Genomic DNA, 15,452 nt, shown 5'->3' on the forward strand with positions numbered 1-15,452 from the left:
TTGGGTAGCCTTCCACAAGCTTCCCACAATAAGTTGGGTGAATTTTGGCCCATTCCTCCTGACAGAGCTGGTGTAACTGAGTCTGGTTTGCAGGCCTCCTTGCTCGCACAAGCTTTTTCAGTTCTCCCCACAAATTTTCTATAGGATTGAGGTTAGGGCTTTGTGATGGCCACTCCAATACCTTGACTTTGTTGTCCTTAAGCCATTTTGCCACAACTTTGGAAGTATGCTTGGGGTCATTGTCCATTTGGAAGACCCATTTGCGACCAAGCTTTAACTTCCTGACTGATGTCTTAAGATGTTGCTTCAATATATCCACATAATTTTCCTCCCTCATGATGCCATCTATTTTGTGAAGTGCACCAGTCCCTCCTGCAGCAAAGCACCCCCACAACATGATGCTGCCACCCCCGTGCTTCACGGCTGGGATGGTGTTCTTCGGCTTGCAAGCCTCCCCATTTTTCCTCCAAACATAACGATGGTCATTATGGCCAAACAATTCTATTTTTGTTTCATCAGACCAGAGGACATTTCGCCAAAAAGTACGATCTTTGTCCCCATGTGCAGTTGCAAACCGTAGTCTGGCTTTTTTATGGCGGTTTTGGAACAGTGGCTTCTTCCTTGCTGAGCGGCCTTTCAGGTTATGTCGATATAGGACTCGTTTTACTGTGGATATAGATACTTTTGTACCTGATTCCTCCAGCATCTTCACAAGGTCCTTTGCTGTTGTTCTGGGATTGATTTGCACTTTTCGCACCAAAGTACGTTATTCTCTAGGAGACAGAATGCATCTCCTTCCTGAGCAGTATGACGGCTGCGTGGTCCCATGGTGTTTATACTTGCGTACTATTGTTTGTACAGATGAACGTGGTACCTTCAGGTGTTTGAAAATTGCTCTCAAGGATGAACCAGACTTGTGGAGGTCTACAATATTTTTTCTGAGGTATTGGCTGATTTCCTTTGATTTTCTCATGATGTCAAGCAAAGAGGCACTGAATTTGAAGGTAGGCCTTGAAATACATCCACAGGTACACCTCCAATTGACTCAAATTATGTCAATTAGCCTATTAGAAGCTTCTAAAGCTGTGAAATCATTTTCTGGAATTTTCCAAGCTGTGAATGTAAACTTCTGACCCACTGGAATTGTGATACAGTGAATTATAAGTGAAATAATCTGTCTGTAAACAATTGTTGGAAAAATGACTTGTGTTATGCACAAAGTAGAGGTCCTAACCTACTTGCCAAAATGATTTACATTTAAGTCATTTAGCAGACGCTCTTATCCAGAGCGACTTACAAATTATAGTTGTTATCAAGAAATTTGTGGATTGGTTGAAAAACGAGTTTTAATGACTCCAACCTAAGTGTATGTAAACTTCCGACTTCAACTGTATCTACTCTAAATATGTGATATGTTTACCTTTCCATTCATCGATGGAGTGTTCTCTCTCATCCAGCTGCTTGTCGTAGATAGCAGGAGGCGGCTGGAGGGAGAAACACAAGGATGATTGATTGTGTCTGCTGAAGCCGGTTTTAGCTACGGCTAAGAGACCAGTGGCACCTAAGCACTGCCAGTATCATGTAAGCATTTAAATAATATCTTAAAAACACTTTGAAGTTTGCACTATACATTAAATGGCACAAGCTTCTAAACATATGCAACACTAGCCATATTTACAAAATATGTCGTGGTACACACACACACACAGAAATATGTTTTATTTATATTTTAACCTTTATTTAACTAGGCAAGTCAGTTAAGAACAAATTCTTATTTACAATGATGGCCTAGCCCGACCAAACCCTCCCCTAACTCGGACGACGCTGGGCCAATTGTGCGCCGCCCTATGGGAATCCCAATCAGGACCCGTTGTGATACAGCCCGGGGTCAAACCAGGGTCTGTAGTGACGCCTCTACCACTGAGATGCAGTGCCTTTAGACAGCTGCGCCACACGTGAGACCTTAAATATGAGTTCAGCAAATTAGCAGCTAGCAGACAGATCATTGATATACCCTCTCTACCAGTGGTCTCAACTACATCCCTCTAGGACCCCCAGCAGAACACATTGTTGTTGTAGCCCCAGATTCAACTCATTGAGGGCCTGATGATTAGTTGAAAAGTTGAATCAGGTGTGCTTGTCTGGGGTATAGGACAGGAGTATAGCATAAAACAGGAGAATGTAGCATAGGACAGGAGTATAGTATAGAACAGGAGTATAGTATAGGACAGGAGTATAGTATAGGACAGGAGTATAGTATAGAACAGGAGTATAGCATAGAACAGGAGTATAGCATAGAACAGGAGTATAGTATAGGACAGGAGTATAGTATAGGACAGGAGTATAGTATAGAACAGGAGTATAGCATAGAACAGGAGTATAGCATAGAACAGGAGTATAGCATAGAACAGGAGTATAGTAACGAACAGAAGTATAGTATAGGACAGGAGTATAGCATAGAAAAGGTGAATAGGACAGGAGTATAGTATAGAACAGGAGTATAGTATAGAACAGGAGTATAGAACAGGAGTATAGCATAGAACAGGAGCACAGTATAGAACAGGAGTATAACATAGAACAGGAGTATAGTATAGGACAGGAGTATAGTATAGAACAGGAGTATAGCATAGAACAGGAGTATAGCATAGAACAGGAGCATAGCATAGAACAGGAGTATAGCATAGAACAGGAGTATAGTATAGGACAGGACTATAGCATAGAACAGGAGTATAGCATAGAACAGGAGCATAGCATAGAACAGGAGTATAGCATAGAACAGGAGTATAGCATAGAACAGGAGTATAGCATAGAACAGGAGTATAGTAACGAACAGAAGTATAGTATAGGACAGGAGTATAGCATAGAAAAGGTGAATAGGACAGGAGTATAGTATAGAACAGGAGTATAGTATAGAACAGGAGTATAGGACAGGAGTATAGCATAGAACAGGAGCACAGTATAGAACAGGAGTATAGCATAGAACAGGAGTATAGTATAGGACAGGAGTATAGTATAGGACAGGACTATAGCATAGAACAGGAGTATAGCATAGAACAGGAGCATAGCATAGAACAGGAGTATAGCATAGAACAGTATTATAGAACATGAGGATAGTATAGATCAGGAGCATAGAACATGAGGATAGTATAGAACAACAGCATAGGACAGGAGTATAGCATAGAACATGAGTATAGTATAGAACAGGAGCATAGGACAGGAGAATAGGACAGGAATATAGTATAGAACAGGAGTATAGCATAGAACAGGTGAATAGGACAGGAGTATAGTATAGAACAGTAGCATAGAACATGAGTATAGTATAGAACAGGGGCATAGGACAGGAGAATAGTATAGGACAGGGTAATAGGACATGAGAATAGTATAGGACAGGAGAATATAGCATAGAACAGGAGTATATGACATTAGTATAGTATAGGAAAGGAGTATAGCATATGACATTAGTATAGAATAGGACAGGATTATAGTATAGGACGGGAGTATAGTATAGGACAGGACTATAGGCCATGAGTATGGGCCATAAGTATAGCATAGGACAGGAGTTTCTAGTCATGAAATCTAAGCAGCCTACTCAATCACTTTTTATAGCTACTGTTTACAGGCCTCCTGGGCCGTATACAGCGCTCCTCACTGAGTTCCCTGAATTCCTGTCGGACCTTGTAGTCATGGCAGACAATATTCAAATTTTTGGTGACTTTAATATTCACATGGAAAAGTCCACAGACCCACTCCAAAAGGCTTTCGGAGCCATCATTGACTCAGTGAGTTTTGTCCAACATGTCTCCGGACCTACTCACTGCCACAGTCATACTCTGGACCTAGTTTTGTCCCGTGGAATAAATGTTGTGGATCTTAATGTTTTTCCTCATGATCCTGGACTATCAGACCACCATTTTATTACATTTGCAATTGCAACAAATAATCTGCTCAGACCCCAACCAAGGAGCATCAAAAGTCGTGCTATAAATTCTCGGACAACCCAAGATTCCTAGATGCCCTTCTAGACTCCCTCCACCTACCCATGGACGTCAGAGTACAAAAATCAGTTAACCACCTAACTGAGGAACTGAATTTAACCTTGCGCAATACCCTAGATGCAGTCGCACCACTAAAAACAAAAAACATTTGCCATAAGAAACTAGCTCCCTGGTATACAGAAAATACCCGAGCTCTGAAGCAAGCTTCCAGAAAATTGGAACGGAAATGGCACTACACCAAACTGGAAGTCTACTGACTAGCTTGGAAAGACAGTACCGTACAGTATCGAAGAGCCCTCACTGCTGCTCGATCATCCTATTTTTCCAACTTAATTGAGGAGAATAAGAACAATCCCAAATGTATTTTTGATACTGTTGCAAAGCTAACTAAAAAGCAGCATTCCCTAAGAGAGGATGGCTTTCACTTCAGCAGTGATAAAGTCATGAACTTCTTTGAGGAAAAGATCATGATCATTAGAAAGCAAATTACGGACTCCTCTTTAAATATGTGTATTCCTCCAAAGCTCAGTTGTCCTGAGTCTGCACAACTCTGCCAGGACCTAGGATCAAGGGAGACACTCAAGTTTTTTAATACTAAATCTCTTGACACATTGATGAAAATAATCATGGCCTCTAAAACTTCAACCTGCATTCTGGACCCTATTCCAACTAAACTACTGAAAGAGCTGCTTCCTGTGCTTGGCCCTCCTATGTTGAACATAATAAATGGCTCTCTATCCACCGGATGTGTCCCAAACTCACTAAAAGTGGCAGTAATAAAGCCTCTCTTGAAAAAGCAAAACCTTGACCCAGAAAATATAAAAAACTATCGGCCTATATCGAATCTCCCACTCCTCTCAAAAAGTTAAGAAAAAGCTGTTGTGCAGCAACTCACTGCCTTCCTGAAGACAAACAATCTATACGAAACGCTTCAGTCTGGTTTTAGACCCCATCGTAGCACTGAGACTGCACTTGTGAAGGTGGTAAATGACATTTTAATGGCGTCAGACAGAGGCTCTGCATCTGTCCTCGTGCTCTTAGACCTTAGTGCTGCTTCTGATACCATCGTTCACGGGCTGATTTCAAGGTTTTACTACTAACCTACAAAGCAATACATGGGCTTGCTCCTACCTATCTTTCCGATTTGGTCCTGCCGTACATACCTAGAAGTACGCTACGGTCACAAGACACAGGCCTCCTTATTGTCCGTAGAATTTCTAAGCAAACAGCTGGAGGCAGGGCTTTCTCCTAAAGAGCTCAATTTTTATGGAATGGTCTGCCTATCCATGTGAGAGACGCAGACTCGGTCTCAACCTTCAAGTCTTTATTGAAGACTCATCTCTTCATTAGGTCCTATGATTGAGTGTAGTCTGGCCCAGGAGTGTGTAGGTGTACGGAAAGGCAATGGAGCAACTAACCACCCTTGCTGTCTCTGCCTGGCCAGTTCCCCTCTCTCCACTGGGATACTCTGCCTCAAACCCTATTACAGGGGCTGAGTCGCTGGCTTACTGGTGCTCTTCCATGCCATCCCTAGGAGGGGTGCGTCACATGAGTGGGTTGTGTGGTCTTCCTGTCCGGGACAGGAGAATAGTATAGGACGGGAGTATAGCATAGGACAGGACTATAGCATAGGACAGGAGTATAGTATAGGACAGGAAAATAGTATAGGACAGGAGTATAGCATAGGACAGGAGAATAGTATAGGACAGGAGTATAGTATAGAACGTGAGTATAGTGACGTGAGAGATGGGGAGTATAGTATAGAACGTGAGTATAGTATAGAATGGGAGTATAGCATAGGACATGAGTATAGGACGGATGTAGATGACAGGAGTATAGTATAGGACAGGACTATAGCATAGGACAGGAGTATAGCATAGGACAGGAGCATAGGACAGGAGTATAGCATAGGACAGGACTATAGCATAGGACGGGAGTATAGCATAGGACAGGAGAATAGTATAGGACAGGAGTATAGTACAGAACGTGAGTATAGTATAGAACGGGAGTATAGTATAGAACGGGAGTATAGTATAGGACAGGAGTATAGTATAGGACATGAGTATAGTATAGAACGGGAGTATAGTATAGAACGGGAGTATAGTATAGGACATGAGTATAGGACGGATGCAGATGACAGGAGTATAGTCCAGTGCATTCGGAAAATATTCAGACCCCTAGACTTTTTACACATTTTGTTACATTACAGCCTTATTCTGAAATTGATAAAATAAAAATGCTGCCACCACCATGCTTCACCGTAGGGACGGTGCCAGGTTTCCTCCAGGCGTGCCACTTGGCATTCAGGCCAAAGAGTTCAATCGTAGTTTCAACAGACCAGAGAATCATGTTTCTTATGGTCTGAGAATCCTTTAGGTGCCTTTTGGCAAACTCCAAGCGGGCTTTCATGTGCCTTTTCCTGAGGAGTGGCTTCTGTCTGGCCACTCTGCCATAAAGGCCTGATTGATGGAGTGCTGCGGAGATGGTTGTCCTTCTGGAAGGTTCTCCCATCTCCACAAAGGAACTCTGGAGCTCTGGCAGAGTCACCTCCCTGACCAAGAGCTTCTCCCCCGATTGCTCAGTTTGGTCAGGCAGCCAGCTCTAGGAAGAGTCTTGGTGGTTCCAAACTTCTTCCATTTAAGGATGATGGAGGCCACTGTGATCTTGGGGTCCTTCAATGCTGCAGAACATTTTTGGTACCCTTCCCCATAACTGTACCTTGACACAATCCTGTTTCAGAGCTCTACGGACAATTACTTCAACCTCATGGCTTGGTTTTTGCTCCAACGTGCACTGTCAACTGCGGGACCTTATATAGACAGGTGTGTGCCTTTCCAAATCATGTCCAATCAATTGAATTTACTACAGGTGGACTCCAATCAAGTTGTAGAAACATCTCTAGGGTGATCAATGGAAACAGGATGCACCTGAGATCAATTTCCAGTCACATAGCAAAGGGTCTGAATACTTATGTAAATAAGGTATTTCTGTTTTTATTTTTAATAAATGTGCAAAAATGTCTAAAAACCTGTTTTCGCTTTGTCATTATGGGGTATTGTGATGTCATTATGGGGTATTGTGATGTCATTATGGGGTATTGTGATGTCATTATGGGGTATTGTGATGCCATTATGGGGTACTGTGTGTAGATTGATGAGGATTTTTATTTATTTAATCCATTTTAGAATAAGTCTGTAACTGAGAGCCGAGAAGCAGGAGCAGGTGGTACGTTTAATAAAACAACAAACATGGAACGAGACAACATAGCAGAGGCGTCTACTGACTGGGGAAAGAATCTAAGGGAGTGCCAGATATAGGGGAGGTAATAAGTGAGGTAATGGAGTCCAGGTGTGCCTCATGATGAAGCGCAGGTACGCGTAATGATTGGTGCCAGGTGAGCGTAATGATGGTTGCCAGGACCGGTGGATAGTATACCGGCGACGTCAAACGCCGGAGGGGAGGAGCAGGAGTAGACGTGACTTTAACGTAACATTTTTGGGAAAAAGTCAAGGGGTCTGAATACTTTCCAAATGCACTGTATATGACAGGTATAGACGACAGGAGAATAGTATAGGACAGGAGTATAGTATAGGACATCTGACTGTATTGTATGTCAGCCTACCAGTGCTGCAGACATCAACTGACTGACTGACGCCTGTCAATCATTTGTATCTCCTCAGTACTCCTCCAACTGCCCTCAACTCTATCTCTATCGTCTCCTTCCCTATCTGTCTGTCAAACATGAGGAAGATTTTTGACGAGACTTCATGATGTGACCTTGGAAGTGGGTTAATAAAGAGGTCAATGCATACGTACACTACTGGACTACAACATTACAGGCTGCTTCCAAGGACTCAGTATTTGTCACGAGACCGGTAGGTAGTTGTTCAGCAGAGTATCAATCAATCAAAGTGAAAGGGTGAGCCTGAGAAAAAGTTCAGCCGAATCTCGAGGTACTGTACATGCTGCATGTGTACTGTACAGGACTACTGTCCAGATGTTATCATATGTCTACAACACAGAGGATAGTTAGGTGGTGTTACGAACCCATTTATCAAATCTATAGGTTTTTTCATACATTTTAAGATTACAATAAGATAGCATAGACGTTCTGTCTAGATATGACAGAGTACAGTAGGCTACAGCATGGTTTTCTTGCAGTTTCATCAACACATTAACGACTACTTCTACAGTGAAAAATGGCTCCCGTATTCATAGATGCAGCCAGACGGTATATTGCTTCCTGTTAGTGAGGAGAAAGCCACACAGACATGCACAGCACACAGACATCCTGCCACATTCTTCTCTGCATTGAGTTAGTATTCTGTATTTTTCTGTTTATTACAGATCACCACTAGCTGCTGCTACGCTTCCTGGGGTCCATACAGGATGAAGGCAATTACATCAAAAATAAAATAGTACATCACACATTACTACACACTATCTACCACAACATATCTCCAATACAAAATCCATAATACAGCAATATAACAATATTAATGTACATGTGTGTAGAGTGCGTGTGAGCATGTGTGTGCATATACGTGTTTGTGTCTGTCTCCCCACAATCCGCGCTGTTCCATAAGGTGTAGTTTTATCTGTTTTTATTTTAATCTAATTTTACTGCTTGCATGAGTTACTTGATGTGGAATAGAGTTCCATGTAGTCATGGCTCTATGTAGCACTGTGCACCTCCCATAGTCTGTTCTGGACTTGGGGACCGTGAAGAGACCTCTGGTGGCATGTCTTGTTGGGTATGCATGGGTGTCCAAGCTGTGTGCTAGTCGTTTAAACAGATAGCTCGGTGCTTTCAACATGTCAATACCTCCCACAAAGACAAGTACTGACGCAGTCAATCGCTCCACTACTTTGAGCCAGGAGAGATGGACATGCATGTCATTAATGTTAGTTCTCTGTGTAAATTTAAGGGCCAGCCGTGCTGCTCCGTTCTGGGCCAACTGGAATTTGCCTATGTCCCTCTTTGTGGCACTTGACCATATAACAGGGCATTAGTCCAGGTGCGACAAAACTAGGGCCTGTAGGACTTGTTCTCTTGATAGCAATGTCAAGAAAGCAGAGCAGATCTTTATTACAGACAGACTTCTCCCTTAGCTTCTCTCTTAGCTACCGTTACATCAATATGTTATGACTACAACCGTTTACAATCCAGGGTTACTCCAAGCAGTTTAGTCTCCTCAACTTGGTGAATTTCCACATTATTCATTACAAGATTTAGTTGAGGTTTAGGGATTAGTGAATGATTTGTTGCAGCAAATATAATGCTTTTCGTTTTGAAATATTAAGGACTAGTTTATTTCTTGCCACCCATTCTAAAACTGACTGCAGCTCTTTGTTTAAGTATTGCAGTGATTTCACTTGCTGTGGTAGCCGACATGTATAGTGTTGAGTCATCAGCATACATAGACACGGTGGCTTTACTCAAAGCCAGTGGCAGTATGATTAGTAAAGATTGAAAAAAAGTAAGGGGCCTAGCCAGCTGCCCTGGGGAATGCCTGACTCTACCTGGATTATGTTGGAGATGCTTCCATTAAAGAACACCCTCTTTGTTCTGTTAGACAGGTAATCCACAATATAACAGGGGATGTAAAGCCATAACACATTTCTTTTTCCAGCAGCAGATTACGATTGATAATGTCAAAAGCTGCACTGAAGTCTAACAAAACAGCTTCCACAATCTTCTTATTATCAATTTCTCTCAGCCAATCATCAGTCATTTGTGTAAGTGCCGTACATCTTGAGTGCCCTTCCCTATAAGCATGCTAAAGTCTGTTGTGAATTTGTTTACTGTGAAATAGCATTATATCTTGTCAAACACCATTTTTTCAAAAAATTTACTAAGGGTTGGTAACAGGCTGATTGGTTGGCTGTTTGAGCCAGTAAAGGGTGCTTTGCTATTCTTGTGTAGTGGAATGACTTTGGCTTCCCTCCAGGGCACACACTTTTCTGTAGGCTTAGATTGAAGAGATAGCAAAGGAGTGGCATTATCATCCACTATCATCCTAAGTAATTTTCCATCCAAGTTGTCAGACCCAGGTGGCTTGTCATTGTTGATTGACAACATTATATATTTTTTTGTCTGAGGTATGAGGGTTCCTTAGGATAGTGCAATTTTGGTAATATCTGGTCATATCCTGTTTGTAATGCTCTCCATTCTATACACTCCTAGAACCAAACGTGTTATTCTCCTACAGGGACAGCCGAACAACCCTTTATGGTTCTAGGTAGCACCTTTATTTCTAAGAGTATATATGACACATTTCTCAATTTTGGTCAGTGAAAAAGTTCTGAAGATGGGGTTTTGACTACCTGCCCCCAAATACATGTAGTACAGTTTTGTAAAGCCATATCTGGTCATATGTGGTCATATCTGGTCATATCATGTTTGTAATGCTGTATATGCTGTATAGGAGATATATTTATCTTGATGTAAGTCATTTTTTATTTACCATTGATATTTGGACGAGATCCCTGGCCTTCATCAGCATGAAATGAACAATAAAGAGGGGAGAAAACAGTACATTGGTTTCAGGGAGAATATAATGCCATTGATGGCCAATATAATCTATATATCACATCTATACAACAATATAGAATATCCCATCATCATATAACAGTAAGATGTCACTTCTTGGTAATTTTTGCTTTGATTAAGTAAAATGTATGTTTTCACAAAAGAACGAGACATGCTACAAATGAAATGTACATATTACACAATATCATATAATAATATACTTCAAAATGCATATTCCAACTGTTAAACATAGATATTATAATGAAGGTGTGTGATTTATTGCAAATAACAAAATAAAATAAACTTGATTAAAATCGACTTAATTGATCTTGTTGAGAGTCATTGATACTCTATATTTGTACACATCTTTCATATAAAGTCGTATGTTGAAATCCAAACTAATATGCTAATATACTACAGTTCACTATTGGGAAGAGATTGTATCAGTTTGGGTTCCAGGCTAACAGAGAGGTTACCTTTTCATTCAGCACCCCAGTTCTGTCTGCTTCACTGGGTTCAGAGAAGGCCATGTCACACTGTAGTGCATTATGCATAGGCAGATAGGCCTACTTGGTGTGAATTGCATCTAAAGTCTTCATCAAGTAAAGTAAGAGACGGGCTGCAAATAGCTTTTTCCCAAACTCACTATTATCCCACAGTGATGAAGGTCTTTAAAGGGGAATGACTATACTTCAGTACATAACCAGCACAGCTTAAGCAATGCCTGCTATATGATACAGTATTAACTATCCTTATCACACAGCTCCTGGATGAGAATGAACTATACTGTATTCTCCCAAAGCAGTGAGCAGTGAGACTGTGTTTTTTTATATCTGTGCTCTATTTGAGGAATCAAGCACATTCCAGCAGGTAAAACCATAGAAAAAGAAACCATAGTATATATTTCTATGGGTATAACAACCAGTTGAACCCACTGGGATGTCTCTACAGTACATGATAGTCAGTAACATGTTTCCATGACTACCGAATGTCAGATAAGCTGTGGTGGGTAAAGGGATAGCCATAAAAGGTCAAACCATGAAGAAAAAGCAGGGGATGCAAACTAAACAACAACAACAGAAATGTTTCTCTGGATGGTTCCTATGGTAACCATTATGAGAGGGGAATTTAACATAAAATGAATATATCTACACATCACTAATACAAACACAAGGCAGATGAAAACAGCCCAAACTAAACAAGTACCAAGCTATAGGATTGACCTAGAGCTACTAAGTGATAAGGCTGCCAGAGAGTTCTAGCTACAGACTCCTCCTACTCACCGCCTCCACCTCGGCTGGGTCGTACCAAACGTTGATGTAGGGGTGCTGTAAGGCTTCATCCACTTGTATCCGCTTGGCTGGATCAATAATCAACATCTTACACAACAGGTCTCTGGCCTGGCTGGCTGTGGAGACAGAGAGAAGCAGAGAGAGAGAGAAGCGTCAGAGTCAAGGGAGGAGAGAGGAGACAGAGGGAGTGGGGTCAGAGTCAAGGAAGGAGAGAGGAGACAGAGGGAGTGGGGTCAGAGTCAAGGAAGGAGAGAGGAGACAGAGAGAGTGGGGTCAGAGTCAAGGAAGGAGAGAGGAGACAGAGAGAGTGGGGTCAGAGTCAAGGAAGGAGAGAGGAGACCGAGGGAGTGGGGTCAGAGTCAAGGGAGGAGAGAGGAGACAGAGGGAGTGGGGTCAGACTCAAGGGAGGAGAGAGGAGACAGAGGGAGTGGGGTCAGAGTCAAGGAAGGAGAGAGGAGACAGAGGGAGTGGGGTCAGAGTCAAGGGAGGAGAGAGGAGACAGAGGGAGTGGGGTCAGAGTCAAGGAAGGAGAGAGGAGACAGAGGGAGTGGGGTCAGAGTCAAGGAAGGAGAGAGGAGACAGAGAGAGTGGGGTCAGAGTCAAGGGAGGAGAGAGGAGACAGAGGGAGTGGGGTCAGAGTCAAGGGAGGAGAGAGGAGACAGAGGGAGTGGGGTCAGAGTCAAGGGAGGAGAGAGGAGACAGAGGGAGTGGGGTCAGAGTCAAGGGAGGAGAGAGGAGACAGAGAGAGTGGGGTCAGAGTCAAGGGAGGAGAGAGGAAACAGAGAGAGTGGGGTCAGAGTAAATGGACAGAATAGAAGGGAGAAACTCAATCAGCAATAAAACACTGTCTATCAAACATTATGTGCATCCAAAACGGCACTCTATCCCATCTGTAGTGCACTACTTTGTCTCATATCATCTCCATGTGAGACAATAGTTTACTGTTCCTTTAAGATTTTCCCTCCTCTGTTTCCATAGCACCACAGTCAAGGCTTAACACTCAGGGAATATTATGGTTCAACACACAGACATTCAATCTCTTTGTCAGAAGAGAGAAGAGAGCTTGCTAGTAACCTACTTGTTTCTCAAGGTTATGAATTACAATACTCTTACAACCATTTGTATTAGCCTTAAATTACAAATGTAATATTTCTTCAGATGCAAATTCACAAAATAAAAAAACATGACCATGATGAATCCATCTGTGCTTCCTGCTCTTGTACTAATATGAACTGTTCAGTTCTGCAATACCAAACTCTTAACCCACCATCCCTCCCACCACCCCATCCCTCCCTACACCCCCATCCCTACACCCCCATCCCTCCCACAACCCCCCATCCCTCCCTACACCCCCATCCCTCCCACAACCCCCATCCCTCCCTACACCCCCATCCCTCCCACCACCCCCATCTCTCCCACAACCCCCCATCCCTCCCATCCCTCCCACCATCCTTCTATCCATCCCTCCCACAACCCCCCATCCCTCCCACCATCCCTCCATCCATCCCTCCCACAACCCCCCATCCCTCCCAGAGCCCCTCCATCCCTCCCATCCCTCCCACCATCCTTCTATCCATCCCTCCCACAACCCCCCATCCCTCCCACCATCCCTCCATCCATCCCTCCCACAACCCCCCATCCCTCCCAGAGCCCCTCCATCCCTCTCACCATCCCTCCCACCATCCTTCTATCCATCCCTCCCACAACCCCCCATCCCTCCCACCATCCCTCCATCCATCCCTCCCACAACCCCCCATCCCTCCCAGAGCCCCTCCATCCCTCCCATCCCTCCATCCCTCCCACAGCCCCCCCATCCCTCCCACAGCCCCTCCATCCCATCATCCCTGCCACATCCCTCCATCCCTCCCACATCCCCTCTATCCCTCCCACAGGCCCTCCATCCCTCCCACAGCCCTTCCATCCATCCCTCCATCCCATCCCTCCCACCATCCCTGCCACATCCCTCCATCCCTCCCACCATCCTTCTATCCATCCCTCCCAGAGACCCTCCATCCCTCCCACCATCCTTCCATCCACCCCTCCAACAGCCCCTCCCATCCCTCCCACATCCCTCCCACAGCCCCTGTACCCCTCCCACAGCCCCTCCATCCCTCCCACAGCCCCTCCAACCATCCCTCCATCCCTCCCAGAGCCCCTCCATCCCTCTCACCATCTCTCCCACCATCCTTCCATCCATCCCTCCAACAGCACCTCCCATCCCTCCCACAGCCCCTCCATCCCATCCCTCCCACCATCCCTGCCACATCCTTCCATCCATCCATCCACCCCTCTATCCCTCCCACAGCCCCTCCCTCCCTCCCTCCATCCATCCATCCATCCTTCCCACCATCCCTCCCACAGCCCCTCCATCCATCCATCCATCCATCCCTCCCACCATCCCTCCCACAGCCCCTCCATCCATCCCTAACCATCCCTCCATCCCATCCCTCCCACCATCCCTCCCACCATCCATCCATCCTTCCATCCCTCCATCCTCACCCCATCCCTTCATCTCTCCCCATCCCTTCATCCCTCCCCCATCCCTTCATCCTTCCCCCCATCTCTTCATCCCTCCCTCCACCCCTCGTACGGCCCGGACAGTCTGACTCACTATAAATAGTCCATTAGCAGCGGTCAGACGAGATGCACTGTACCTCCCCTCCTCACCATCCCCACACTGTGCTGCATCACCATGCCAGCAGCTATAGGCCAGCCATAGCAATCTCCAAAATGGCGGCTCAGACGCTCCCTCCTCTGAGTCACTCCTTATCTCTAGCATAACAGCTCTCTCAGCATGCAGTGTAACCAAAGACCACGGCTCCACTAGCTTTACTCCTAACAGGATTTCCCAGGCTCCTACCTAGCCTCGAGTACAGCTACGTAAACAGTGCTCTCGTACCCTTTTCACACTATGCCGACCCCAAGCATATACTGTTCCAGATGAAATATTTTATTTTGACATTGTCCTTTCCAGCATGGTTCCAGTAACTAAGGTGGATGCATAGCCAGGCTAGCCCAGTACATCTCTGGTCGGTTTGGCTCGGCTCAGTAATGAATCACTCTAATGCAGTTTCTCTCTAACACAGTCACTGTAACACTACACCTTACCTTCCATCTCTGGCTGTGACTCCATTATGTCCTCTCTAACTCAGTGGGTGTATTCCTCTAGTATATCTGACACAGCCGCTATAACACAGCTCTAAATCAGTGGGTGTATTCGTCTAGTATATCTGACATAGCCGCTATAACACAGCTCTAAATCAGTGGGTGTATTCCTCTAGTATATCAGACACAGCCGCTATAACACAGCTCTAAATCAGTGGGTGTATTCGTCTAGTATATCTGACACAGCCGCTATAACACAGCTCTAAATCAGTGGGTGTATTCCTCTAATATATCTGACACAGCCGCTAAAAAACAGCTCTAAAAAAAGTGGGTGTATTCCTCTAGTATATCTGACACAGCCGCTATAACACAGCTCTAAATCAGTGGGTGTATTCGTCTAGTATATCAGACACAGCCGCTATAACACAGCTCTAAATCAGTGGGTGTATTCCTCTAGTATATCAGACACAGCCGCTATAACACAGCTCTAAATCAGTGGGTGTATTCCTCTAGTATATCAGACACAGC

The 15,452-nt window shown here is 44.2% G+C and overlaps 1 protein-coding gene across 9 annotated transcripts in view; it reads right to left on the minus strand.

The window, feature by feature from the left end:
• mapk10 (mitogen-activated protein kinase 10) overlaps positions 1-15,452 on the minus strand; it is a 119,039-nt gene that overhangs the window by 15,835 nt on the left and 87,752 nt on the right. For 7 of the 9 annotated variants that reach the window (XM_014138907.3, XM_045692622.2, XM_014138906.3 and 4 more), the window contains exons 10-12: positions 11,811-11,935; positions 10,463-10,489; positions 1,421-1,484 (exon numbers count right to left, since the gene is read on the minus strand). In XM_014138907.3, the coding sequence (XP_013994382.1) occupies positions 1,421-1,484; positions 10,463-10,489; positions 11,811-11,935 (216 nt within the window). The remainder of the gene's footprint in view (positions 1-1,420; positions 1,485-10,462; positions 10,490-11,810; positions 11,936-15,452) is intronic. The other 2 variants (XM_014138910.3, XM_014138909.3) reach the window with 1 other exon arrangement.

Source organism: Salmo salar, chromosome 13 (genome assembly GCF_965601325.2).
Source record: "Salmo salar chromosome 13, fSalSal1, whole genome shotgun sequence".
NCBI classification, from domain to species: Eukaryota; Metazoa; Chordata; class Actinopteri; order Salmoniformes; family Salmonidae; genus Salmo; species Salmo salar.